We start from the raw sequence: 25,716 nt of genomic DNA on the forward strand, positions 1-25,716 counted from the left end.
GCGAAAGAGAGAGAAACATCAACTGGTCCCCTCACATATGTGCCCCAATTGGGGATTGAACCCTTCACCTTTTGGGATACAGGATGACACTCCAACCAAGCCACACTGGTCAGAGCTAAAATGTTTTTGGATTAATGAAAGATAACCCATTCACTAATTAAATCTAAAAATCTTTAATTTTTGTATACCTTATAAGAAAGAACCACAGTGGAGATTTTTTAGTAAATTGCAATGCAATCTGTTCATGGACATGATGTGTGTGTGTATACATGAATGTTCTATTTTTAAGCATTTTGTGATATATAAATCTATGCAGTATAACACTTTAATTGATGACTGTTGGTTGCTTAATTTTTCACTGAAAAGACTAAAATCAAAACCACTGAATTTATACTTTACAACCTGAAAGAATCAAGAACAGCTATAATTCTAAAGTAGCCTCAATAAAGCAAATGTCATTCTTATTAGTACTAAGGGACTATATTGAAACCAGGTAAAATATAAATATCTTATTTTGTACTTAATTTGAAGTGTTACCCCTGAAATCAATTACAGATATTTACTCTGAAAGAGGCTACTGTGAAGACTGCAGACTCAAATACTGATAATGGTTATTTGAAATTCAACTCATGGAATACCTAGAATATAGGTTGAAGTGGAACTTGTCAGTATAATATTCATTGGCAACAATTTTTTTAAAGACACAAGAATGCTATTGTTTTAATATAAACCAGGAGTTTTAAAATCATCTCTAGTGCTTTCAACTGTCACATGGCCATGAACCAAAGACCCAAATAATTTCAAATGATCAGATACATTTTAGGCAACAATTCTCATGCATCAGTACTTTTAATATCGTACACATACAACTGTAGTAAAAAGGCGATATAAACACGATGCAGCCCCTCCATTTCCACGGTCAGCTCACTGCATTACAGCAAACCTAGTTTATACTCCACCATCAAGTGTGGTTCTCCCATTAGTTCACTTTGTGATGGGTCTGAAAACAAACAGAGACACACATCAAAGATTCTTTAAAAAAAAAATCTTTTTGGCTCCCCAGACGACTCTAGGAACAAGCTCTAATGAAGAGATGAGGCACTATCTTAATCTAAACAGCAAAAATGTTTCATCTCTAGTGTTTTGGGTTCTGTTGAATATACGAACATACACACAGGCCTAAATCAGAATTCTAGAGCAAGAAAACCTTGACAATCTTCACTCTCTTGTTTTTATGGATGAATCAGACAAAAACTTTAACTGTGATAACACACCTAAAAGAGCTTTTAAAATTAATACCAAGGGTGAGCTTCCTAGAAACAAATAAAGTGTATTTTCTTTTCTTTTGCCTCCTACTGAACATAGGACTGGAAACACAATAAAAAACAAGAACTAAGCTGTAAAATCAGTTTGTAAAAAGACATATCTATTCGCATTAAAATAACAATTACCAAGAGTAACTGATCAATCTGGATGTTCCTCACTGAGTCTCCTAAGAGACTGGAGGCTACTGTATCAGTTCGGCAGTCTGTACTCTCCCCACTTTCGCACAATAAAGGGGCCTTAGCAACAGCTGACACTGCCACAGTTACTAATAAACTGCTATGTATATAACACACATTCAAAATCTACACTTAAACATCTACACACGAGTAGACAGAACAGGCAAAGATGTTTGCCACAGCCCTGTTTTGTGTTAATAAGTGAGGAAAATGCAAGCATCCATCAGTAAATATACTGATGTATCATGCACACTGTAAGATACACAGTATGATACCAATGTGTTAAAGAAATAAACACTAAACAACGACAAATATTTTCTGACTGTACACATTTGTAGGAAGGCACACAGGACACACAGTAATGACAGCAGGTAACGAGGGAAAGAAATGGTCTGGGGGTAATCATGGAGTACCTCAGTTTGGGCTGCATTTTAAATTTTTAAGCAAAGAGTATATATTCATTCAGATAACAATTTCTTTTAAACTCTGCTGTTTTAAACTCTGGACTTTAATAAAATATGTACTTGCTCAATAAATCACTTGCCCCAGAAAACAGCAAACCATGTAAGCAAGGCACTGGCCCATGGTTCCAGCACCTGCTGTGTCAAGAAGCCACTGTGAGACTCCGGGGAAGGCCCGAGCCTCTGGCTCATTCTGTTACTCTTCTTAAAGTGAAAGATTGCACTGAATAGAAGGCCCCTTTCAGCAAGCAGTAAGAGTTTATTTTTTATTTTACTAGTGCCCTCCTCACATACCCCTCCCTTCCTTGTAAAATGTACAGACTGTTCTTGGCCAAGCACTTTACAGACAAGTGAGCAGAACCCCCATCCCCTCCAACACATTACAAAACATAAACTGGAGAAATATACAGGTTTCCATCACAGTTTAACAGTCCTCAGAGTTCAGATGCACAAACAACTCCTTCATTACAGACATAAAAATTCCTCTCTGGTCAAAGATGATGAGGGAGAAATGCGAGGAGCAGGAACTTTCGACACTTAGCAGAGATGGAGCGCTACATGAGGCAACAGGGACACAACAGCTACAAAGACAAAGTCTCAAGATCTCACAATGTTTGCATTTAAGTTGAAACAAGAAATAAGAAAGAAGAAAAGTACCAGATAATTGTTATGCAAAGAATTAAAGTGAGCTGACAAAGTGAATGAGGACTACTTTAGACTGGGTAGTAAAGGAAGACCTCTCCAAAACAGTGCTATTTAAACTGGGATCTGAAAACGAGGGGGGAATATTCTAAGCAGGATGAACAGCGAAGGCGAGGTCCTTGTGTGAAGGCATAAACTGCCATTATGTTATGTAGCCACAGTTCCCACAAAGGGGAGATAACCCCAAGTGCCACGCAGTGGTCCACAGAGGCAAAAATCCTACAAAAATCCCCGACAAAGATCACCTACGTAATCAGTGGATCTTTCCAGCTCATATCTACCTTAGAGCAATGCAAGGAACGAATAAAAAAAGATGTCCCCAAGATAGTGAACTGTTCAAAAGTGAAATTATATTACATCACTACTTAAAACCGTTCAATGGCTTTCCATTGCATTCTGAATAAACTTCTACAAAGCTCTGGCTCCTCCTCGCTTTCCAACCTCACCTTAGTCCACTCTCCACTTTTCTCAAAATACTCCAGCCACATGGACCTTCTTAACACATCCCTGTGTTGGGAGACAATTCTCTCTATGGGTCTCTCATGATTCGTAAGTCCTGAACACAACTGCACTGCTTGCCTTTGTTCTAGACTCTTTTTCAAAGCCAGCATCAGAAGACAAAGCTTGTGTCTCCCCTACAGCACAGACCAGGCAGGCTGACTGCCTATTACAAAGATTCAGGTTCCTTGACCAGGGGTGGGGTTCTTCTTCCTGTAACAAAATACGGGATATATGCAGGCATCAAATGACCCTCTTCTTGCTGCCTGTGGGACCTGGGGCTCTGGAAACCAACAGAAAAGCCGAGAAACTGGCTACTGCTATTGCTGTAATAAACTGTCCTTCATCTCTAGGAGTTTTGTCTTCTGTCAGTATGCACGAAACCATAACAGGCTAACTCACTAGCTTGTGAGTAGGATAAGCACCCGAAACCCTTCAGAGTACGCAGCTGTTCTCAGGTAGGTGACACTGAACACACAGGTTCTTCTCCCTGACAGATTCTTCTCTACCTTAGGTCAACTAGCTCGAGTATCTTTCAAGACTCAACTTACGTGTCATAGTCCCAAAGGTCCTGCCTCTTCTACCCAACAACAAACTCTACCCCTAACCTTTTTTATTCCTAGAAGGTAATCCCAATTTACAGTTTTCCTATTTTATCTGTTTAATGTGTATCTACACCATTAGAAAGCAGATGCTTGTTTTCTCACTACTGCATATTCAGAGCTAGCCAAGAGCCTGACACACAGTATCTGACTGAATAAATGCTAAGTTCCACTCCCTTTTTTACACACAACCACAGCTGATTTTTAAATGAATGCATTTTTAAAACTAATTAAAAGATACGGATACACAGACTGGAACTATCACCTTACTAATTTTAAATGAGTAAGTTCAATGTCAAAGCTAAGGAATTCCAGGTTTTCCTGCATTCAAAATGCATTCAAAAAGCTCCCTCAGGGAAGATTCTCAAAGAGGAGGCTCACTAGACTTCTGTTGTGGCCACAGCATTTCCTTACCGGACATCAGCAGCCAAGCAAAACTAATATAATTTAGTCCTGTTGGGTTCTGTGTTTCTCCTGAATTGCTGAGGCATAATGGGCAGAGGCAATAGCAAACAAAATTATATTTGTTTATCTTCCTCAGGACCATAAAAAAATAGAGGATGCTATTACTATTAATAGAGGATGCATGTATTGTTCTTACTTAAAAGTCATGTTATCTTGTACATAATACAATTATTCAGGGAATGTTGTTAAGAATGACAGGCTCTTTCTTCCTACTCGCCATCGACAGAGGCACAGTAATTATTTGAGGGAAGGCAGATATTTTTTAAAGAATACTTTTATCTTATTTTTTTAGTTGTTTTAAAAACTAGTCATATCCCACAAATGTTGTGAACACTGAAACAACAATCATTGTTTAAATTGTTGTAAGTATACTGTATTAGACTCACATATCGGACTTTATCCTCAGGGCATGAAATGAATAATAGGACTGTAACCTCAGAACACCACAAAAATTTCTTTCACTTTTAAAACCAGTTAAAAAACTGTTATTACCGTTAATTTTTATCTTAAAACAAGTGAGACTGATCAGCAGTCAAGCCTCATGAGGAGGAGGATGCTGCCGGTTTTGTTTGCTGCTGTTGCCTGTTACACTACTGAGGTTCCAGAGTAAAGTTCAAGATACTCACCATTAAGAATATCCTCAAATCCAATAGTTTCGTCATTACCCCTCAAAATATCCAGTGAAAGGTTTGAGCTTGGAAGAAATGGAAGACGCTGAACCTTTGGAAAAAGTATGAAAGGGCAAAATTAGGGAAAAAAAGGGGAAAAGATGTACAATCTAGTATCATATTCTTCATTCTTTATTTGTAAAATTCACAAAACTAAATGTCAATTTAACCAGTGGGGAGAAAAGAAACTTTATATTTTAGACCCAAACCAAGTCTGTAAAAATTCCTCAAATGTTTACTTAAACTATGTAAAGACACTGAAACTGTGCTTTTATTAACACTTAATAATCCTATCGGGTTTATACATATTTGGGGGCTTTGCTTCCACCCAGAAAAACCAAGCACAAACAATCTGATAAAATGCAAAATCCCAAGAGCCTAACACTATGTCTGATTTCTAATAAATAAATGTGAGACGTTCAAATCCCTGAAGAAATTCCAACTCAGTGAGACCATTATTCTACTTAGTGAACTGAATACTTCATTTTGTATGTTGTTTCGTATTGCTCATAGTACCAAGGCAAGTTATGACATTTTCAAACAGTAGCGATAAGCAGAAAATAAAGATCAAACTCATATGCAGGGTGTATTTAAAAAAACATAATACCATTTTGCACAAGTATTACCTACTTCTTTCCAAGTATTAGGTAAGCATACCACAGACTGGTAGCTACATACAGTGGAGAAAGCACAGGATGGGGTCAGAGAGACCTGGATTCCAGTTTTGATTCTACTACTCAACAATCCTAGGGTTCTGCATAAGTTTCCTCACCTGTCTCACCCTCGGTTTCCTCAGCTGGGAAACAGGATCACACCACCTCCCTCTCAACCCTGTAGTAGAGTGTGGTGTAAAGTATGTATACAGTAGAGTTACTGGCACATACTTGGTTCTCAACAAACTTTAATGTAGTTTTTCTGTCCTTGGTTACTTGTCTGGCAGTTATAATTTGAATCGATGCAGACAATTTTGGATATTGCCAAAAAATGCCAAGAGTAATAGGTGGTCAGTGACTAAATGATCCTAGTATTTTAAAGTAACCATAGTTTTAGAATCTAAGGAAGCAGTTAAGATCCCCCCCCCCACAAGGAAATGTATGTAGACTAAAAGTATTTTTAATCACTAATGGCCTATAGAGTTACTCAAATCTTTGTGGCATGAAAAAAACTTCTCTAGGTTGTCAAAACCAGAAAAGAAAAAAAAAGTGGCCCAGGGTGGGGGGTGGTATATGGAAAGAGAAAGGAGCCTGAAAATTACAGTGGACAGTCAGGGGCATGGCAGACACGGTCTGACCAGAGACAGAGCCCTGAGAAAGCCTCAAAGGCAGGGACGAGCAGGCAGTGGTTATACATCCTCATGAGCAAGAACTGCAATAATATACGAATCAGAAAAAAAGGGCCAGAATTCTACATGAAGATTTTTGAATTGCAGGGGATTACAACCTTAGGTCTAAAATATAAACAACGTGTAACTGGAATCTGAATAACAGGAGCATAAAAAGGGAAGCTAACAATTTTGTATAAAAGTACGTATTTCATTTAACTACAGAATAATCCTAATAACCCCACACCATTCTCACTGCTACCTCCATTGCACATTAAAATCAAACACTACGGCTCAGAAAGATTTCTAACATATTTAAATTAAGACCAGTAGTGAAGCTGAGATTCACAGTCAGGTCATTCTGACATAAAGCCATGCACGCTCTTTTTGGGCTTTATCCTTGGAAAGAAGTTCTAAAACAGCTTCCAGAATGACTGAGTGATGGCATTAATAGAATTTATTTAAAAAGACACAGTTTTAGCCAGGTGAGAGAAAGAATTCACAGTAGCGGGAAGAACATGTGCAAAAGCCAAAAAGAGAGAGAGGAAAATTAGGACACTACAAGTAGCCGCGGAAGCAATGGAGCATGGTGAAGAGCAAGAAGGCAATTCATGACCAGGGCCATGTTAAGGACGTGGGATTTACTTCGAGGGCAAAGTGAGGGGACTGACATGATCCAGTCTGCTTTACAAAGATTACTCTGGCTAGAGTGTGTACTATGGAGTGGCAGGCAGCAGGGGTGGGTGCTGCAGTAATGCGGATGATGCACAGTTGGGGTCAGGACCCAGGTAGTCACAATGGTAAAAAGAGGTGACTGGATGCTGGAGGGTTGTGGGTGGGGGGTGAGGTGCTAGATGTGATACCAAGGCTAACGTTCCAATTTCTGCCTTAGGAAAAACTCTGTTCATACATGACTGGAGTATGTAAGACAATGAGTTAGTCTGTACTTGGGTGAAACGTGAAGTGCCTGCAGGACTCCACGTTGGAGAAGCTTAGAGGTTTACAGGTCAATGATAACTAAAGTCATAGAAATAGAAAGAGGATGAAGAGAGATCAGAAATGGGTATTTACTATCAAAACTGGTATCTAGTATTTCAGAGAACCAAAACAAAAAAGAAAAAGAAGAAAGGAAAGAAACCTACACAGCTGAGAATGAGGCTTCAGAGAGGAGAGGAGAATCAGGAAAGTGCCCTAAAAGCCAAGGGAAGAAAGCAGGCATCATGAGTGTTACGTACCACAGGGAAATGAGCAAAATGAAGGTACTATGATGTCCACTGCTCAGGGGCAGTTGTGGTGGCATGACAGTAGCCAGAGAACCATGGGTTGAAGGAGGTAAAGAAGTGTATGTAGCAAATGTTGGCGACTTTTTTCAGTTGAGACATGCAAAGACACTTAGTGAGAAAGGAGTTGCTATAAAGGAATTTGAGGTTAAATTAATTTTTGCTCTGTAGAGGTTCCAATATAAACAAGTGCTGCTGAGTCTCAGCAAGTAGGGAGAGAGGTGGAAGACATCAGCTACAGAAAGGATTCATGAAAAGAGGGTCTCTGAAGTACTGTAATGTGTCAAATCCAGTACATGGGTAGGGGACAGTTCTTCCATTCTTGGAAAGACATTTCTAAAGATCTTATTCCTGAGCAATATCTACAAACTGCCTACCTCACAGTTACACTTGGATAGACCCACAAGCATCTCAAATTCAATGAAATCCTCCAAAAGAAGAAACATAAAAGTGGACATTGGTAAGTTTTCAGACACTCAGCCCATAAATTTGAAGAAATATTCCATTTAATGGCTTCTTTTTTCCCTTTATAATGAGTTGGCCAAAAAGTTTGGTTTTTCCTACACTATGGCTGTAGTAGTGCCTAGTCATCTTTAACTTCATCTAAAACAATTTTGTTAAGACTGTATTGTGACAGTCAGATAAGCATGCATTTGAAAAAATTATAAAAATTCGTGAATTTTTGTGCGGCTATTTAATATTGAAGATGGAAGAAAATATACAACATTTTTGGCATATTATGCTTTATTATTTCAAGAAAGGTAAAAGTGCAACTGAAATGCACAAAAAAAAAAGATTTGTGCAGTATGTACAGAAGGCACTGTGACTGATTGAATGTGTCAAAAGTGGTTAACAAAGTTTCTTGGTACTACTGACAATTTGGCCAAATAATTCTTCGCTCTGGGACTGTCTTACACATTGGAACATGTTTAGCAGCACCCATGGCCTCAACGCACTAGAAGTCAATAGCCCGCGGGACAGTCGACACACTCAAAATATCCTAATCAATAAAGTTAGTGGCAAAAATAAAAAATGTGTCTTTTATTTTACGGAAAAAAACTAAACAGACTTTTTGGCCAACCCAATAAAATAGGAATCGAGGTCATATCCTAAAGAGGGGAAAGTAGAATAGGTTGTAGGGGAGAAGGTCAGGTTTGTACAGCTGTTATTAAATAGAACAATCATTCCAATTGGCAGCAACACACATGTGAGATGCACATATAACTGCCTACCGTACTCACCTGTTGCACTGCCTTGAATTCCATTTGCAATTTTAGTGGAGCACACAGACCCTGGATGTTTCTCAGTGTGGAAAAATTCATTTTATCTTGGTTGAGCTGGAACTACAAGGCAATAATGTAATTTTAGATGCTTTACTCAACATTCTGTATTCAAAACAGTTAGCAATGATACACATGTAACATAATACTTAAATGCAGAATTTTAACATCCATAACTGAAATAAAAACAAAGTACTTGTACAAATTTCTTCAACAAATTTTTGGATGTGTATGTGTATATTTTATCCAGCATGTAGGTACCCTTCGCCAGTGTAAAATCATCACCTAAAGTTTGGATTTACAGAACTAATAAATTAAGGGACATTTTCACATTGCAAACGTACATTCACAAAGCAGTCACATTTCACACTTCTGATTATAATCATAGCAAAACTCGTAGAGCAAAGAAAAGGTACAAATGAGACCCCAAAACAGTTACATACAGCAAGAAAAACAGTGAATTTCTAAGTACAAAAGTGTGTATCAAGATTTCAGAAATAATCAGATCCATTTTACCTCCTTCTTAATTAAACTACAATGTTTAAGCTCCAAAACTCTGAACAAGCTGTACTTTTTTCTGAAATCATATTTTTACTACTTCTAAAAAACCTTTATCACAATGTGATGTATTTCAGGCAAAATGAATCAACTTGACTCATGGATTCTAAAACATACAGTTTCCCAAAAGGGCTCTTAAGAATAGTGTAACAAACAGACTGCTACATATATCTATCTGAGCTCAATGAGGTAAAATGACTTCTGTGATTTTTTATTACACTACACTCTTCATAAGTTTTTTTTAAAATCATCAATAACAAAGGGTAACTGATCAAAAATCTATTGAGAGATTAGTACCCACTTGGGGCATGATCTGGGGGCCATACATACGTAAGAAGTATGAAAATAAGACATCTAGCAATATCGTTTTTAATTACTTTAGCTTAACAGCAAAATTCTGACAAATGGTCCAAATTTGGTGCACATTAAGAGAAAATCTGCAATATTTTCTTGTGAGTATATGACCTGAAGTTCTAATTGAAATGAAGGGTTTCCTTTAATATTGAGTTATCCTCATAACTAAATAGAATTTTATGTAGATGCAATTTATAGACTTTGATAAATATACCCACCTTGTAATGTGATATCAAACTGCAATTACCAATCAACATATGCCTAATTATTAGCAACATACACAAAATTAGAATTAGGCCCTGCGGCAACAAAACAGAAGAAGAGTCCATCCTGGAGACAGACTGTATATACGTTATATATGTCGTTGGGAAGACATCACACACAGGTCAGGGCTTCTCAACCCTTGACACTATTGGCATCTTAGTCCAGATAATTCTTCACTGTAGCGGGTGTAAAATGTCCTGTGCACTGCAAGACGGTTAGCAGCATGCCAGATGCCAGTACCAAAAAATCTTCCCTTCCCCCAGACACCACTTTTGACAACCAGATATTACCAAATGTCCCCAGGGATAAGGAGGGGAATCATCTACAGTTTGAGAACCACTGGAATAAATGGCAGTCATCTTCTTCACTATCATCACTGCAGCTCCAATCCTGGAGAGCTACTGTAAGCCTGCATGTGCTGAGGGGCAGGCTATTTCTAACTCTTTACTGATGAGGAAACCAAGGTTTATAGAGAGATTAAGACACTTGCCCAAGTTTATTTAGCTATGAAGTAGATAGCACTAAGAATTTAAACCTCCAAATACTGTAGCTCAATTACACAGCCAATACTAAAGGAGTTATAATAGACAACAAGTACCACAGAATTGCAGGGGAGAGACTGCCACGAGCTGGGTAAGTGATTAAGACAACACAGAGGCAGTAGATGTAAGCTGAGTGTCAAAAGATCTATGAAGTTTTTAGACTCTGCACCATTTTGGCCAGTCTTACTCAGGTTTGTCAAAGTTTCTCTTACCGTGTATTGCTCAGAACTAAACCAATATTCCGTATCAAACGACTAAATTAATACTTAGGAAGATCAAGGGTATAATCATCCTTGATGTGAACACCACCTTATTATTAACAGGGTCCAAGATTCACATTGTCCGAAGTGTTTTTTTGATTTCTGGCCTGATCCTTTGATCTATTTTGTCATTTGTGATGCAGTTTACTTATTCGTTAAAATAAGCTATTCTTATCAGTTTTTTCTTCCATAAACCTAATTTACATGCCTTCTCTGGTTAACCTTATATTTGAAAAATATTTAACCTCCCTAAGTCAACTTCTGAGCATGAAACCAGAATGCACTCAAATAACTAGGAGCCCTTATATTTTCTCATCTCATCTGAACTTTAATTTCACTATCCCACTATTTGTTCTATTTTTTCTTATACAAAGATCTTTCCCCTTGCTAAAGAAGGAAGAAAAAAAATGGAATAGGTTAAATCTCTGGGTAATAGTACATCATCTTCCCCAAGTAATAAATCTTTCTTCTTGCTCTGAAAGTATATTTAAAAACCTATATTGTCTAAAGAATATCTGTACAGGCTATACTCTGTTTGGTAATGACCGTTCCCCATCTACTTACCTGGAGAACATTGGTCTAAAACTATTCAAATGCCCCTCCTCTATAAAGCTTTCTGTAGTCCTGAAGCACAGGTAGTTGGTCCATCTTCGGCCCTCTAAGCATATTATGAAGCCCCTATCCACTGCTTGTCCTCCTGTTAAATTTTCAGCCCCTTAAGGTTGGGGATTATGTCCTATTCATCTGTGTACCCACTGTGCCTAGAAGTGAGTGTGTCCCTCTGTAACATGGAGAAGCAAGGCTTGAGAAGAAGGTCAAGGCTAGAGATAGGGATTAAGAGATTTCAACAAGAAAATGGCAGGAGAAAAATATAAAAGAAAAAGGGATCATAAAATGAAAAAATATTATGAGAGGAATGAAGAGGTGGACTGACCTTTAGAAATATCCCTTAAAAAGACAAGAAGAATGTGCAGAAAGAGAACTTTAGTGAAGCAATATAATAATTCAAAAACTACTGTACAAGGATATTGAAAATAAGGCCTTATATTCTCCATGGTTAAATGCTCTACACCAAAAATATATTTTTATTATTTTTTAAAGATTATTCACTTATTTTTTAGAGAGAGGGGAAGGGAAGGAGGAGGAGAGGGAAGAAACATCCATGCGTAAGAGGAACATCCATCAGCGGCCTCTCACACACCCCCAGCTGGGGACCTGGCCGGAGCCCCCATGAGGAATCCAATTGGCGACCCTTTGGTCCTTTGGTTTGCAGAACAACACTGGACCCACTGAGCCACACCAGTCAGGGCCAGAATTATCTTAATAAATGAAACCACAAATGTCTTATCAACAGTATTTTTCTACTGAAGGACAAAAATATACTGTTAAGACACTTACATTTTTTTCTGATAATTCAAGAGGATGACTGGGCAAAAGTTCATTTTTCACACAAGTAAAACTGAAAATAAACATTTAAAACAGAGATTACATATCACAATACTTAAAGCTCAAAATTACGTCTATCAAAAGTATAACTACAATGGAATGGCACGAGGGAGTTTTTTGGGGATGATGACACTTCTGTATCCTGATGGGAAATGATACATGTATTAAAATTCAAGTAACTACCCACCAAAAGGAAAAAGAAGCCACATTTTAAAAAGATAAATTTACTATATGCTGTTTTAAAATTCATCTATTACAGATACTGGTGGTCAAGACTTCAATTCACTAGAGAGATCCCTCTAAAAAATGGAGTTAAGTAACGCCTGATATCCAGAAGAAATTTAATAAAGTATGTTTATTACTATTATTCTATGACACGCTTTTGTATTATATAAAATATCTAAGCCTCTTCTGCTCAGGTCTAATGTGTATTCAATATTTAATGCATCTCTAATAGACAAATGTTGAACAATGTTTGACATTCACTGAACACAAGTACTACATACAAAGTGCTATGTCAGGTGACACACAACTAGAACCAGGCCACTCACCTTTATTACACTAGTTTTATAAAGATGAATATCTTATTGTCCAAAACAGGATTTGAGAGCTGACAGAAACCTTAGAAATCACACAATAATAATTTACTGAGTAATTTCTTTGTAGAAAACATTACCCTAAAAATGGGATTTTAAAATGGACCTGTTCATGGCAATCTTAGACTAACCAGAAAGAAAGGTGCATTTCATGAGAAAATAAATAAATAACAAATCATCAGGACTTGGTGACTGGCTATCTTATGAATTCGATTATACAATAAATCAAATTGTATCTCCAATTCCAAAGTTATATGCTGCATCGATTATACAATAAATCAAATTGTATCTCCAATTCCAAAGTTATATGCTGCACCCTTTAAATGGAAAGATAATAATGAGGCATTATGTCTGTAACATAATGCCATTCTATTATAGTACAACCTGAATACCTTAAAATTAGATATAAAATTCAAAACACAGAATTCAGAACACAGTGGGGGAGGCATTATTCTTATTTGATTAAGCAAAAAAAGAACCTGCCAAGAAAAAGAACTAGTACCAAAAACTGAAACCGTAACACATAGAAGCATGAAGAATATTGAAGGAAGGACTGTAACCGTGTGCTAAAGCTAGAAAAGAAAGATAATAGCAGCTAGCACTTATTGAGTGCTTACTAATGTCAGGTACTATGCTAAGTATTTCTCATGTATTACTCATTTATTTCTCAAAATAATACACACATACACTATTAATAGTCTTATTTTACAAATGAGGATAATAAGAAGTAGAGCAATTCAGTAACTTGCCCAAAGGCATATATCTAGCAAACAGCACAGTCAGGGTCAAAATCCAGGCAGCATGAGTCCAGAGTCCATGCTCTTAGTTGCTATGTTCCCGCATCCCCTCCCACAAAGTGAATCTGTCCAACTGTTACTGAGTTAATAAAATGGCTCTCCAAGTTATCAATAGTAAAGTTAAGAATCCAACCAACTCATGGTACTGTGTAACATCTCCTAGGAAGATGTCCCATAATAGAAACCTACTACTCTGATAAAGCACTGTTTGGGCTATAGAAAACATCTAAGCCTCTGCTCATCTCCTCTCCCAAGTCAAGGGGTATCGCTTGCTAACTCTGAAATGAAATATATATATTTAGGACCCAGCAAAATATTTAAAGAATATTGTGAAAAATAATTCCCAGAAACAGCTTATTATAACAAAGTCAAAGTCACAACTCCCCCATATACCCTTTTCGAAGAAGATCATGACTTTCAAAAGGTCCACTTGCTGAAAGTTCCGTAACTGGAATACTGTCCTTTAGCTGAGATCCAAGTCCTCTGGTATTCTACAACACAAATAAAGAACACTATTAAATACAAAAAAAAATTTTTTTAACCAACCATGTTAAACATCTATGTAGAGATCATGGTTTAATCACTAGAGAAAAAAAATTAACATCTCTGCCCTCAAAGAGCCCAGTCTAGAACATCACAATAAGCCTTACTTAGCATTATGCTAGAGGGATACACATGGTACAGTTAATAACATCAAATTTGGAGGTAGAAAGGATTCCTGAGTCATTTCTGAATGTTGTTAGATTGAAAGGCATTCCAGGAAAAAAACATAACAGAAGTAACAGTATAAAAATATAAATGATCAAGTAAGTAAAGCATGATCAAGCTAAGTAAAGGATGGCAAAATGAAAAAGCTTAAACATGCAAAGAAACTCACTTTTATTCTGGAATTGACAAAGAGCCTCTAGGCTACCACAGACTTCATGGAAGATCCCTCCCATAGAATATTAGCACCAGAAAAAAAAATCTTGGGGAATATCATTCCTTCAGGACAATGCTGAAGCATAAGGAAATGGGATTAAGAATTGACAGAATAGCTAGAAGAGAGTGATCATAGAAGCTGAAAAAAGGGATGGAGAGCAGAATTTCATAAAGTGGTTTTTGTAAGAGGGTACTACTTATAAAAAATAATTGTCTAATCAGGATAGTGTCAAACAAAAACAAAGACAGTGCATTTGGTATGAGTACATCGTCACCCCATGCATTATACAGTAAAACATTTAATCATCGGATACTTATTACTCATCTACTATGTGGCAGATACTCTGGTAGATGCAAAAGATACTTGCCTACCTTCCAGAGCTTAGTATGATGAAGCTACAGTAGACAAGCAAATAAAATGTAATAAATGTTACAACAGGTAAAAAACAAGATGCTTACTTGAAATCACTAGCTGCTCAAGTTCAATATCCCTGCAATTCTGCAGAAAGATGTTAAACAGTACAGGTGGTTTGGTATCAGTTTTATACTGTTCTAGGAGGAACTAGTCTGAGAAACCAGCCTTTTTACTGATTTCAAAAATCATTTGGGTATTTTATTCCGTCGGGTATTTTATCTTGTCCAAGATTTCTTCAACCTACCACCCTAGTCCAGCCTCACCCACCTGGATAATTTCCACAGTACTCTACTGGGTCCTACTACCTACACACTCTCCCATTTTCCGATTCTGCATATCCAAGTTTTCCTAAAAAAAATACAATCTCCCCAACAAACACTTAAATATCCACCACAAAAGAAAACTTTCACTGGTTCATCAGTGTCTTGGCTGCAGAATGAAGTCAAAGGTCTTTTGCCTGGAACTCAAGAACCTGCACAACAGGTTTCAACCTCCCCCCCCCCACCCCCGCACACAAATCATGACCAATCAGGAAAAGGAATCTAGTGTGGACGGTCACTAACCCACTATGTGGCTGTAATCAACACATACAGCCTCTCTGGCTCTGTTTACTCCTCTTCCAGGTATCTTTCCAAATGTGTATCCTGTTACTTTCTGCACTAACATCCTCCTCCCAGATTGCTTCATTGTAAAGTACAGAAGGAAAGTCTCTTCTATGCACAAAGGAACAGGGAATTCTGGTAAGTTTTACTGTAATCACATCCCCAATTACCTTCTGTAAAATGCCAGGATTCGTACTTGACATTTCTAATGAAGTAGCAGAGGTAAAGAAATCTATTAAAATTATCACGAGTTACACTTGAGAATGTTTATACACCCTCTTTACAATGACCCAAATGAACTTCCAGACGGCCTAGCAGCAGTACTGGCATCAGAGGCTAGTGATTCGGGAGTCTTTCCCAAAAGTCGCAGCTTTTAAGTTAAAAAGAGATAACGAGAAAGGGGGGAAGGGCGAAGATGATGCCCTAACGACGCCGACAAACGGGAAGAAGCAGAAGTCTGGTGTTTTCCCCTCCAACACCTAGCATGACACAAGCTTCCAGAAACGTTTGTAGAGTAAAACTAAATTATAATTATGCGACCTGTGGTGGGTTTGTTATGAAGTCAGTTCCGAGGGTCAGGGGTGGGCGAATTGGAGGACCGGCTCCCAAAGGTTCTCCCTTCAGGGGAAGGACAGTCAGCAACGCCTCACTACAGAAGGTTGCACTTTCGCCTACGTCCTTCCCAGTTCCGCGCCAACCTTAAGGGAGAGGTCGGGGTCTGTTGTGGGGACGGGACGGGAGGGCACAAACCGAAATAACAGAACTAACATGGAAAAGAATGAATCGCAAGCGCAGCCTTCGGGAATCCCAAGCGAGGCACGAGAGCCCCGCCCGCGAGACTGCCGCGAGCTCCCAACACCGTGACTCGACACATCCTGGCGCCTGAGGCCGGCTTCATCCTCCCGCTATCGCCGCCGCCACCGGAGACCGGCTGGGAGGCGGCGGCCCAGTCCTGCCCTGCCACGGTCCCCAACACGCTGAGAACTCGAGTCGCCAAAGGATCACTCACCATCTTCGGCTTGCTCTGTAAACGGCCTCTAAGCAACCTTACGGTCAGCCCGCCACTCACTTCCGTTTCCGAGGCTTTCCCCCCCCACATCCGCCGGAAGTGCGTCCGTCCCAGCAAGGAAGGAAAGAGGGCGCGGGGCCTCTGTCGGGAGCGGCGCGGGGCAGGAGCTCCCACGCCTGCAGTCGTGGGGGACCTGGGGCCAAGGGCGACGCCAGGGTGTGGGCTGGGAGGAGGGTGAGTTGGAATGACCTGTGTCCCGGAGAGTGAAGACGCGGACCTCCGCTCTGGTAGCAAATGCACGAAGATGTGCGATGTGCTCAGCCGAATGCATCGCCCTTGTTAATACAAGAGCTCTTTTGGGTAGAGAGTATATATTTTATTAAAGTAAACGAGGCCTAGATGGGGTGCGTGATTGGCCTGCAATTGTTCAACCAGTGAGGCAAAACTAGAACACAAGGCTTTTTAAGTGATTTATTTTTTTTAAATCATACGTCGAAGGCGTGCTATGTTTCACCCAGTGTGAGGCTAACGAAATAAACGAACCAGGCTAATAATGGTTCCTGGACTAGAGAAGCAGAGGTCTGTTGGGGATTGGAAAGGTGATATTGAGTATAATAATTGGCACACATATTGGACTCCCACTGTAACACAGTAGTAAGTGCTTTACAAGAACTATTTTCTTAAATCCCTTCAGTAATCTTATGAAGTAGGTAGTACTGTAACTTCAGTTTTACAGGTAAGGAAAGCAAGACCTAAAAGAGGTTTTAAAAGAAGTGCCCAAAGACCCATAATCCGTTGTCATACTACTGTACTGAATTGCCTAGCAAATACAATGCGTTAGGGTGGAATCATGCCCTGTAGCCATATAATGGAGCTAACTTAAGGAAGGAATCCTTGGGCTGATAACCAAAGGTTAGGAGTGAACTAGCTTGAAGTAGCAGAGTATATGAACGTGCAGATTTGCTTGTGCAAAAACCAAAATGGGAAAGAATGGATGCATGGCTAAAGTAAGGGAGAGAGTAGTGTGAATGAGGCTGTGAGAAGATGGAGGCAAGTTTATTGTGGGGGACCTTGTGCAGCAGGTTAAAGATGATGCTTTATCTTTAAAAAGCCGTGGAAGGATTTTAAGGAGGGAGGTGATAAGAGTTTCATATTTATATATACCCATTGCCATGGTCCTGCAGCCTTGAAGTTCTGGGGTTAACACTGATTTTAAGTATTGCACACTGCTGTCTTGTTTCTCTTCAGAATTGTCATGTTTACCTTGAGGTTTGAGTTTGAGTATTAGAATTGCATCTTTTTCCTTTCAATCAGTTCCATCTAAGGAGAAATTTTAAAACTGCAGCTTTTTAAAAAATTATTTAAGTGTTTGGTGATTGCTTACAATTCAGTCATTAAATATTTGGTGAGCATTTGATTGGTGCTAGAATCTGGAACTATGGGTAAGAAAGAGGCATTTCCCTCTCCTTGAGATGCTGTTTTTTTCCCCAGGAGAATAGACATGGGAACAGATATTTAAAATGCAGTGTAGTAAGTACTTAATGGAGAAAGGAGCTGGGCCAGGAAGTGGTTAGGAACAGGAAAAATGGCATTTGAGGAAAAGGAAATGTGGGAAGGCAGAGATGTGCAAAAAGGCATGTTGTAATCTGAACAATGAAGGGCCCTTGTGTGGTGTATTGAGGTTGGGGCTTTTTATTGTAGAAAACAGTAGATAATGGAAGTATTTTAAAAAACACTTGACTTTAGGAAATATTATTCTGGTGACAGTGTGAGGGATACACTGGAATCAGGAGAAACTAGGAGCCAGGATACCATTCAGAGTGTTGCAATAGTAAAAGCCAGAGATGATGAAGGTGTAAATTAAGGTAGCACAGTATATTGGAAAGACTTTGAGAAGCAGTGAAACACGGGCATGTCCTGAGAAATACTGGAATTCAAGAGGCAGCCAGAAGAAGGGTAGCCTGGCATGGAAATGAAAAACAAGTGGTCAGAGAGACTGAAAAGCAAATCCAAGTGCTCTGTTAGACTCCAAAGGGGAACAAAGTGCTAAGAGGTTGACAAGTAGTTCGAAAGAGAGGTTGTAGTTTAAAAAGATCATGAAGGCTTGAAAGTAGGCCTTTGGTGACCAACGTGAAGGCAGTTTTAGTGCAGCAAGGAGGAAATTCACCTTATTATGAGCAGTACAAACACCATATTTTTAAGGGGTTACAGTATTAACTAATACAAGACAGTGTTTAGTATGCTAAAATATTTTTAAAATTAAATTTGATGTTAGGTGGTTAGTTTGCATAAGTTGTATCTGTTAGTTTGGAGAATAGAATATTATTAAGAACAGTTAATATTTTCTATGTGTCAAGCCCTGTTCTTAGTTCTTACATACACTGATACATTGTTGCAGTTACTCTTTAATTACAGTTACTCATGAGGTAGGTATTACTACTATCCATCTTTTATATATTTTTAGAAGATTTTTATTTATTGGAGAAAGAGGAAGGGAGAGAGAAACATCAACTTGAGAAACATCCATTGGTTGCTTCTCGCAGGCCTCCAACCTGGCACCTGGCCTGCAACCCAGGCATGTGCTCTGACCAAGAATCGAACCAGCAACCTTTAGGTTTGTAGGCTGGCACTCAATCCACTGCGCCTCACCAGCCAGGGCTTTTGTTTTTAAAAACAGGCCTGTTGTGTGTGTTGTAGGGAAAAAAGCACACTTAAAAAAAACCCTTTTTGTTGTCTTCCTTGGCTTTACTCTTAAGCCTCTGACACAGTTATCTCTTGGATGCATGTAGTTGAACACAGAAGAAACGTCCATCCAGGTGCAGGCTGGTGGTGAAACGTGTGAGAGCAGGTGGATGACCACAGCCAGTCTGGCAGTGGCCGAGGTTGGTCATTAGGAGATGTAAAAGCTTGCTGAGCTGAAAAATTCTCATGGCTTTAGTTGAGGTCTCATCCCTCCAAAAGTGGAGAAAGAATGGTATAAAGCAGATGCATACATTTCCAAGAGGCAGTGGTTGAGTGATAATCAAGCAGTAATAGTGGGTAGCAAGAGGCTGTGCTGACATTGTCTTGCCCTGTGAGTCAGGGAAAGTGGGAAAAAAGCAACACCACTGCTCAAGCTCTCGAGAAAAGTGGTATTTATGAGAGCTAGGTGTCAGTTACAGCTGAGATGTGTAAAGAACTTGTGACAAAGTAAGAAATCCTGGGAAGGCTCATCGAATTAGACTACCAAAGTTTACTTGTGTGTCCTAGGGCCACAGTGGCAGGGGTTTGTGAAGGAAGGACAACTGAGTGGCAGGTTCAGGGGCTGAGCAGATAGAGCAGGGAACAGTAGCCGAGGAATGCATGAGTAGAGAAGTGTGGGAAAGAATGGATGAGAGGATAGTTGTGCCCAAGAGGCAAGACCAACTTAATATGGTTGAAAACTAGGCTACAGGTAGGTCTGGGCAATCCAAGGTAACATATTGGAGAAGTTTCAGAAGTACCCTCCTGGGTCTGGATCCCAACCCTGAAGCCCAGCACTGTAAGCCAAGGCCCTAATTCCTTGTCTGGTTCCAGTGATCTCTTTCCTCCATGGCTAGACAGCAGCTGGCATCCCACTCCAGTGCCTACAATTCTGACACCCACTAACATCAGGGAAATGTGAGTGTATGAGATCTGCTCAGCCCTCCCTTCCCCCTGCCAGCTACAAATTCTGGCCAGCCTGCATGGTCATTTTTCCTCGCAGTTTGAGGACAGCTCTTGGCCAGGTGGATTCTTTTGAGCTTTGAAAGCAGGATGGGAGGATTGGGAGAGGGTTGATGGCAATGGTTTTCCTCCAGAGTTTAGGGCAAGAGAAGCATAACAGCCCCATTGTCTGAGAGACATGAGAGGGGAAAATGATGTAATTAGTGTGAAAATTTATAAAACGTATTTTCAAGGTGCCTCGTAATCAGAATATTGTATGGCAGTATAAGTTTCAGAAATTGTGCTCACCTGCAAGGTTGGGGAAGGGAGTTCGTGTGAGGCGATGGTACAAGTCTTACCTAGCAAGAAAGTAACTGTGTTTCAGACAATCTCAAAAGAGTCTAAAATTTTAAAATAATACATCCAACTGTTCTTTAAACAGTCTAAATTCTTGTAATGCTGGAACAGGTTAAGTGTGATTAAGACAAATTATACTTATTCATCTTTCTTTGCAAGTCTCATTATAAGTGTTAAGGGATGGAGAAATATTTTACATCAAGTTTATTTGACAGACCCCTTTCTGCAACCCTAAGAGATGAATGTTTCGTATTTCTTTTGAATTCTTTGCTGACTATGATTTCAGATGAAGCTGCTTTTAAAAGAGTGTCCTCTGATTAAGCAGGTCTGGATTTTCAGAGTAACGAGTGGACTCTTGATCCAGGTGTTTTGTTTTACTCTTGTATATCCTCATTACATCAGACACAGCAAAGATTAGCATTCAGTTTCTATGCTTCATTGCTCTACTTCACATCTATCTTGTTTTTAAAAAGTGGTTTATCTTTTCAGCATAGAGAGTCTTTGAGCATTTGCCTGTAGAAGATACAGTTTGTAGCTTACATGCAATGAATTTTAAATGACAGTCCTGATTCTTTTACCATAACCTTCCTTTGTCAACCCACATGTGGGAGCATTGAGTCATGTTGATGTTATCCAAAGAAAAAATTTATTCAGATGGTGTCTCTGCCCAAAATATTGTATAGTGCCCAATATAATATACATGTATGCCCGACGTCTTCAGTCCCCTTCTGTTTTGGGGTGCTAGTATCAGTATTCCCTTCCACTAGCATGAATAAAGGAGAAGGGAAGGGTTTTTTTATTTTGGAAAATTGAAAAGTTTGTTCCCAGGAGGCTTGAGGAGAGAAAATTGCCATTATTGTAGGCACACTCAAAACCAGGTTCCATTCATTTTTATTGACAATTGGAAGGCTGGTTCAGAATCTAAAAACTGAAAAAGACAGTTTCAATCACCTGGTTGTACAGTTGCTCTGTTGGCTTTTTTGTTTCTCCTCCTAGAAGCCATGCACACTCTCGTGGAAAATTAGAAAACACCAAAAGGCAGGAGGAAGGTAGTAGAAAGCAGAGATCAGCACTGAATCGGTTGGCTCACGGACATTCTTTTATGTAACAGAATATATCTATTTATCTTTTAAAAATAGATGGACTGCATTTTCTGAAAGAGCTGGGAAGTTGTCTATTGGTTTTTGTCATGACCATAATATTATTTAATGGAAGATGGCATTCTGTAGCCTTAGAAAATATCCTTCACCTCTTCAAGAATGGCGAATTTCATGTAGGCCATTTACTCAACATTTCTCATTCCGTCAGTGTGGTTGGATGCCAAATGGTGGTTTTGAATAATTTTCAAAGGGTTGGTTTTTTTTTGATAATTTGCCAGGGAAGTCATAACTCTGAAAACGCTCCATAACCCTAACCATACAATTAGATTTATAGATAGAAACCATGTTCCATGTTTTGTTTCCTCACTGTGGTAGTATCTGGGATTGATGCCAAAGGCAATTATTCAACCCCATTCCATTTATTCAATTAGAGTGTACGACTGAATTTCACAACAGAGTTTAAAGGGGGAGAATGCCTAGGTTGATTATCATTCTAGTAAAGTATCTTACATGATTGGGAAAGAAAAGTGTTCTTTCCAATACACCTCAGTGAAGTAATCACCTGACTGAAAAATCTGTGTGGCAGTTGATGGAATTAATCACCTGATTCCTGAGCCACAAGAACAGCTCCTTGCCTTATTCCAAACCATCTTCCTTAACTGCTGCCATGGATGTTTTGTCCCTTAAAATTCAAACCTATTACTTCCATCCTTAAAGCCCCTTAATACTTCTTGTTGCCTGCCCTATAGGATTATTAACTGTAGTCTCTTTAGAATAGCAAGCAGGTCTTCTGTCATCTGACTGCCAACCTCATTCTTTATTCCTTTAGTCATATTATATTACTTGGAATTATTTGAAAATGTCACTGGCTTCATGTCCCTGTACTTTTATTCCTGTTTTCCTCTCTTGGAATGTTACATTGTACCGACTCAGGTGAAGCGTCACTTCCTCTCTGAAGCCTTCCCTGACTGGTTACACAGCTTGTTTGCCCCCCCGCCTTCCAGGGAGAACAGACTTTTATGCCCCAATGCATACACATACATAACTGTATCAGCACCTGTAACACACTGCTGCAGATCTTGTTTTCATGTGTAAATCCCATTCACCATCCTTTTGGAGATAATTGTATGTTTTTGTAGCTCTTACATTAGGAATGTTGCCATAGCCTTTCAGCTAGCCTGCCTGCCTGCCTCCATTCTCAGAGCGCCCTGATGCATTCTGCACATCTCAAGATTGAGTAGACTCAACAAGCAATGGCTACACGTTCAAAGGTCTGGTGGTAGTGGCTGGGTAAAATTGGCCCCAGGGCCTGATTACCACTGGGTATAATTTATTTCCTATAGTAAGTATCAAGATGGCCTCTACCCTAGTCTGATGCTGAGAGATTCCAGAAAAGGGTGGGAGTAGGGGAGGAGTGAGGAGTTAAGTAGGAAAAACTAGGTACAGTCAGGTGTGGACAGCCACACAGGTATATAGTGTAAGGTTATATGCACGGAGCCATAGTTCAACCAAGGCTGCCGCAATGTGCATGGGTAAGTGCTCAGGGATGTGTTCCCGGGGCTTCCTTGCGATCCTTGGTCAGAGTGGTAATGAAGTAAAAACAAAGAAACAAACAAAACACTGCCCAGTGACCATAAATAGTTACAGAAAACTTTGGAGCTGAGACGGACATACAGTGTAGGAGATAAAAAGAGCAACAGAAGTCAGTTGTGTCAAAATATGTTCAATGAGAATCTGAAATTTCAAAATGGCGTAGTTTGTGTATAATTAATTGTAATTGTGATACAAAATAAGTTCTTTCTTTACTAATGTATGTATGAAAGAATTGTTTTAAGATATTCTTTTTTAAAACAAAGGTAAAATGATTCAGAATGTGTAACTGTTGACAGGAACATTGATCTGATAGGTGAGAAGTGTTAGCCCACTGTTACTTTAGTTTGCATCTTCCTGATGGCTAAGATGCAGCTTTTTTCATATTGATGTACCATTTAGATTTGGTTTTCTGTCAATGCCTGTTCACACATTCTTTGCTCATTTTCCTACACAGTTTTTCATCTTCCTATAAATTTGATGGCAAACATCATAAACTATAGATGTTAACCTGTGTCTTGCTCATTGCAAACGTTGCCCATAATCTGTTGTAATATTTTTGTTTGTGGTATCTTTTTTTGACCCATGTATTTTTAATAAATATCCCTTTTCTTTTATAACTCCTCAGGTTACTCTTTTGTTGAAAATGTTTTTCTGGCCCCTGGCACATAAATTTATCATCTTAAATTTTGTTCTAAAATATTTTTATTGTTTTCTCCACATTTATTTTTAATTCATATGGAATTTATATTTAATAGGGATTAAGATAATCTAATTCTATTTTCCTTCAGATGGCTGTATTAAAATCCCATTTATACTAAGAAACATTTTGAGATTCTCCATTATAATGATCTAATTATTTTTCTGAATAACAAAGTTATCAAACATGCATGTATGTGCCAAATACTGTCCTAAGCACTTAACGTATTTTTAGCTCATTTAACCTTGGCAGCAATATTGTAGGTTAATTCTGTTATTCCACATGAACATTAAAATGCTTTTATCAAGTTAAAAAGAAACTATTGGGATTATTATTTGAATTACATTAAACTTATACATTGATTTTGGGAGAATAAATATGTTTTATATCCTTCAATAACATTTTGTAATTTTCTTCAGATGCCTTGAGCCTGTCTTAACAAATTTAAGTATTTTGTATGCTATACTTTTAGTATACTTTTATCACTAATCGAAGTGGGTTATATATGTTTCCATTTTCATCTGGTTATTCTTATAAGCATTCTTACTGATGCATTAAAAGTGGTATATGCATATTAATCATCCTAGAGTAAGTAATGCTGAGGTGGCAACCTGAAATTCTCAGTGTTCTCTCATTTCCTGCTCATACTACATATCCATCACCAGCTGGCAGTAGCTTTGTTTCACGTCTTCACTCTGGGACCCAGGCTAACAGAGTCACTGCTATCAGGCACGTTGCAGCCCTGTAGTAGAGGAAAAGGAAACGTAGTACAGCATCTTGTGGTTCGTAAAACTTTTACAAAGAAGTGTCCCATATTATCCCCCCCATCTTGTTAGTCAAAGCAAGACACGTGTCCATATCTGATCCCAGAGTGTCAGGGATACATTTCCTCCCACAGGAAAAGCCCTTTGTGTCAACGTGCCAAGCCTGGCATCTATGAGGTAGAGATGAGTAATATTCTAACAAGAAGGGCAGCAAATATTTTGTTCAGTAATATAATCTTGCAGTGTTTTGTTTTTAACCTGCCAAGATTGAGAAACCCTGGAAAATGATGCATGTATGATACACATTTATCAGTTTAATAATATCCAGTTCCTCTCTACTTCCAAGGATGCAAGAAGATTATACTTTCTTGTTTCTTGAAATTAGACATGTGAATAATCGTGGCCAGTGAAAATATGAGTGGAAGTGATGTATTTCATTCCTGCATGGAAGCATGGAAGAGCTGGAACATGATTCTCCACTATATATTCCCTGCGGTGGTGATTATGGAAGTACCCAAAGGCCAGAGTCACAAGAATGATGAGCCATTGTGTGGAAGACAGTTGTCCTGGTTGCCACCCAGGTGAAGAGTCTTTGCGGTTTTAAGTCACTGAGATTTAAGGTTGTTGTTTTATTACTGTAGCATAACCATGCCTATTCTAATAAATACAGCACACATATTTAAAAATGACCAGTGTGGCTTGGTTGGGTGTTGTCCCATAAAATGAAAGGTCACCAGTTTAGTTCCCAATCAAAGCATGTACCTGGGTTGATAGCTATCCCCCATCAGGGCATGTACCGGAGGCAACTGATCAATGTTTCCCTCTCTCCCTTCCCCTCTCTAGAATAAGTAAATAAAATCCTTTAAAATATATATACATACATATATATATATATATGTATGTACACGGTCTGACCGAAGTAATGCCTGCTTGATTGTGATTGTGGTTGGTAGGGTAATAATATGAGTGTAATAATTTATAGTTTTAATTTGAACATTT

At 38.8% G+C, this 25,716-nt stretch overlaps 1 protein-coding gene and 1 long non-coding RNA gene across 2 annotated transcripts; one reads left to right on the forward strand and one right to left on the reverse strand.

Moving 5' to 3' along the window:
- Positions 1 to 830: 830 nt before the first annotated feature.
- On the reverse strand, positions 831 to 16,786 carry POMP (proteasome maturation protein). Its single transcript, XM_037166866.2, has 6 exons — positions 16,544 to 16,786; positions 13,990 to 14,087; positions 12,156 to 12,216; positions 8,741 to 8,842; positions 4,857 to 4,950; positions 831 to 1,000 (listed from the first exon to the last, which is right to left on the reverse strand). The coding sequence occupies exons 1-6, from the start codon at positions 16,631 to 16,633 to the stop codon at positions 933 to 935; spliced, it is 513 nt and encodes a 170-aa protein (XP_037022761.2). The 5' UTR covers positions 16,634 to 16,786; the 3' UTR covers positions 831 to 932.
- LOC128628514 (uncharacterized) lies at positions 16,703 to 25,716 on the forward strand. Its single transcript, XR_008392923.1, has 3 exons — positions 16,703 to 16,777; positions 21,703 to 21,836; positions 25,103 to 25,716. It is a non-coding gene; the product is annotated as an uncharacterized LOC128628514 (long non-coding RNA).

The sequence above is a fragment of the Artibeus jamaicensis genome, unplaced genomic scaffold (assembly GCF_021234435.1).
Source record: "Artibeus jamaicensis isolate MK-2021 breed Jamaican fruit bat unplaced genomic scaffold, CSHL_Jam_final contig_793, whole genome shotgun sequence".
NCBI lineage: Eukaryota > Metazoa > Chordata > Mammalia > Chiroptera > Phyllostomidae > Artibeus > Artibeus jamaicensis.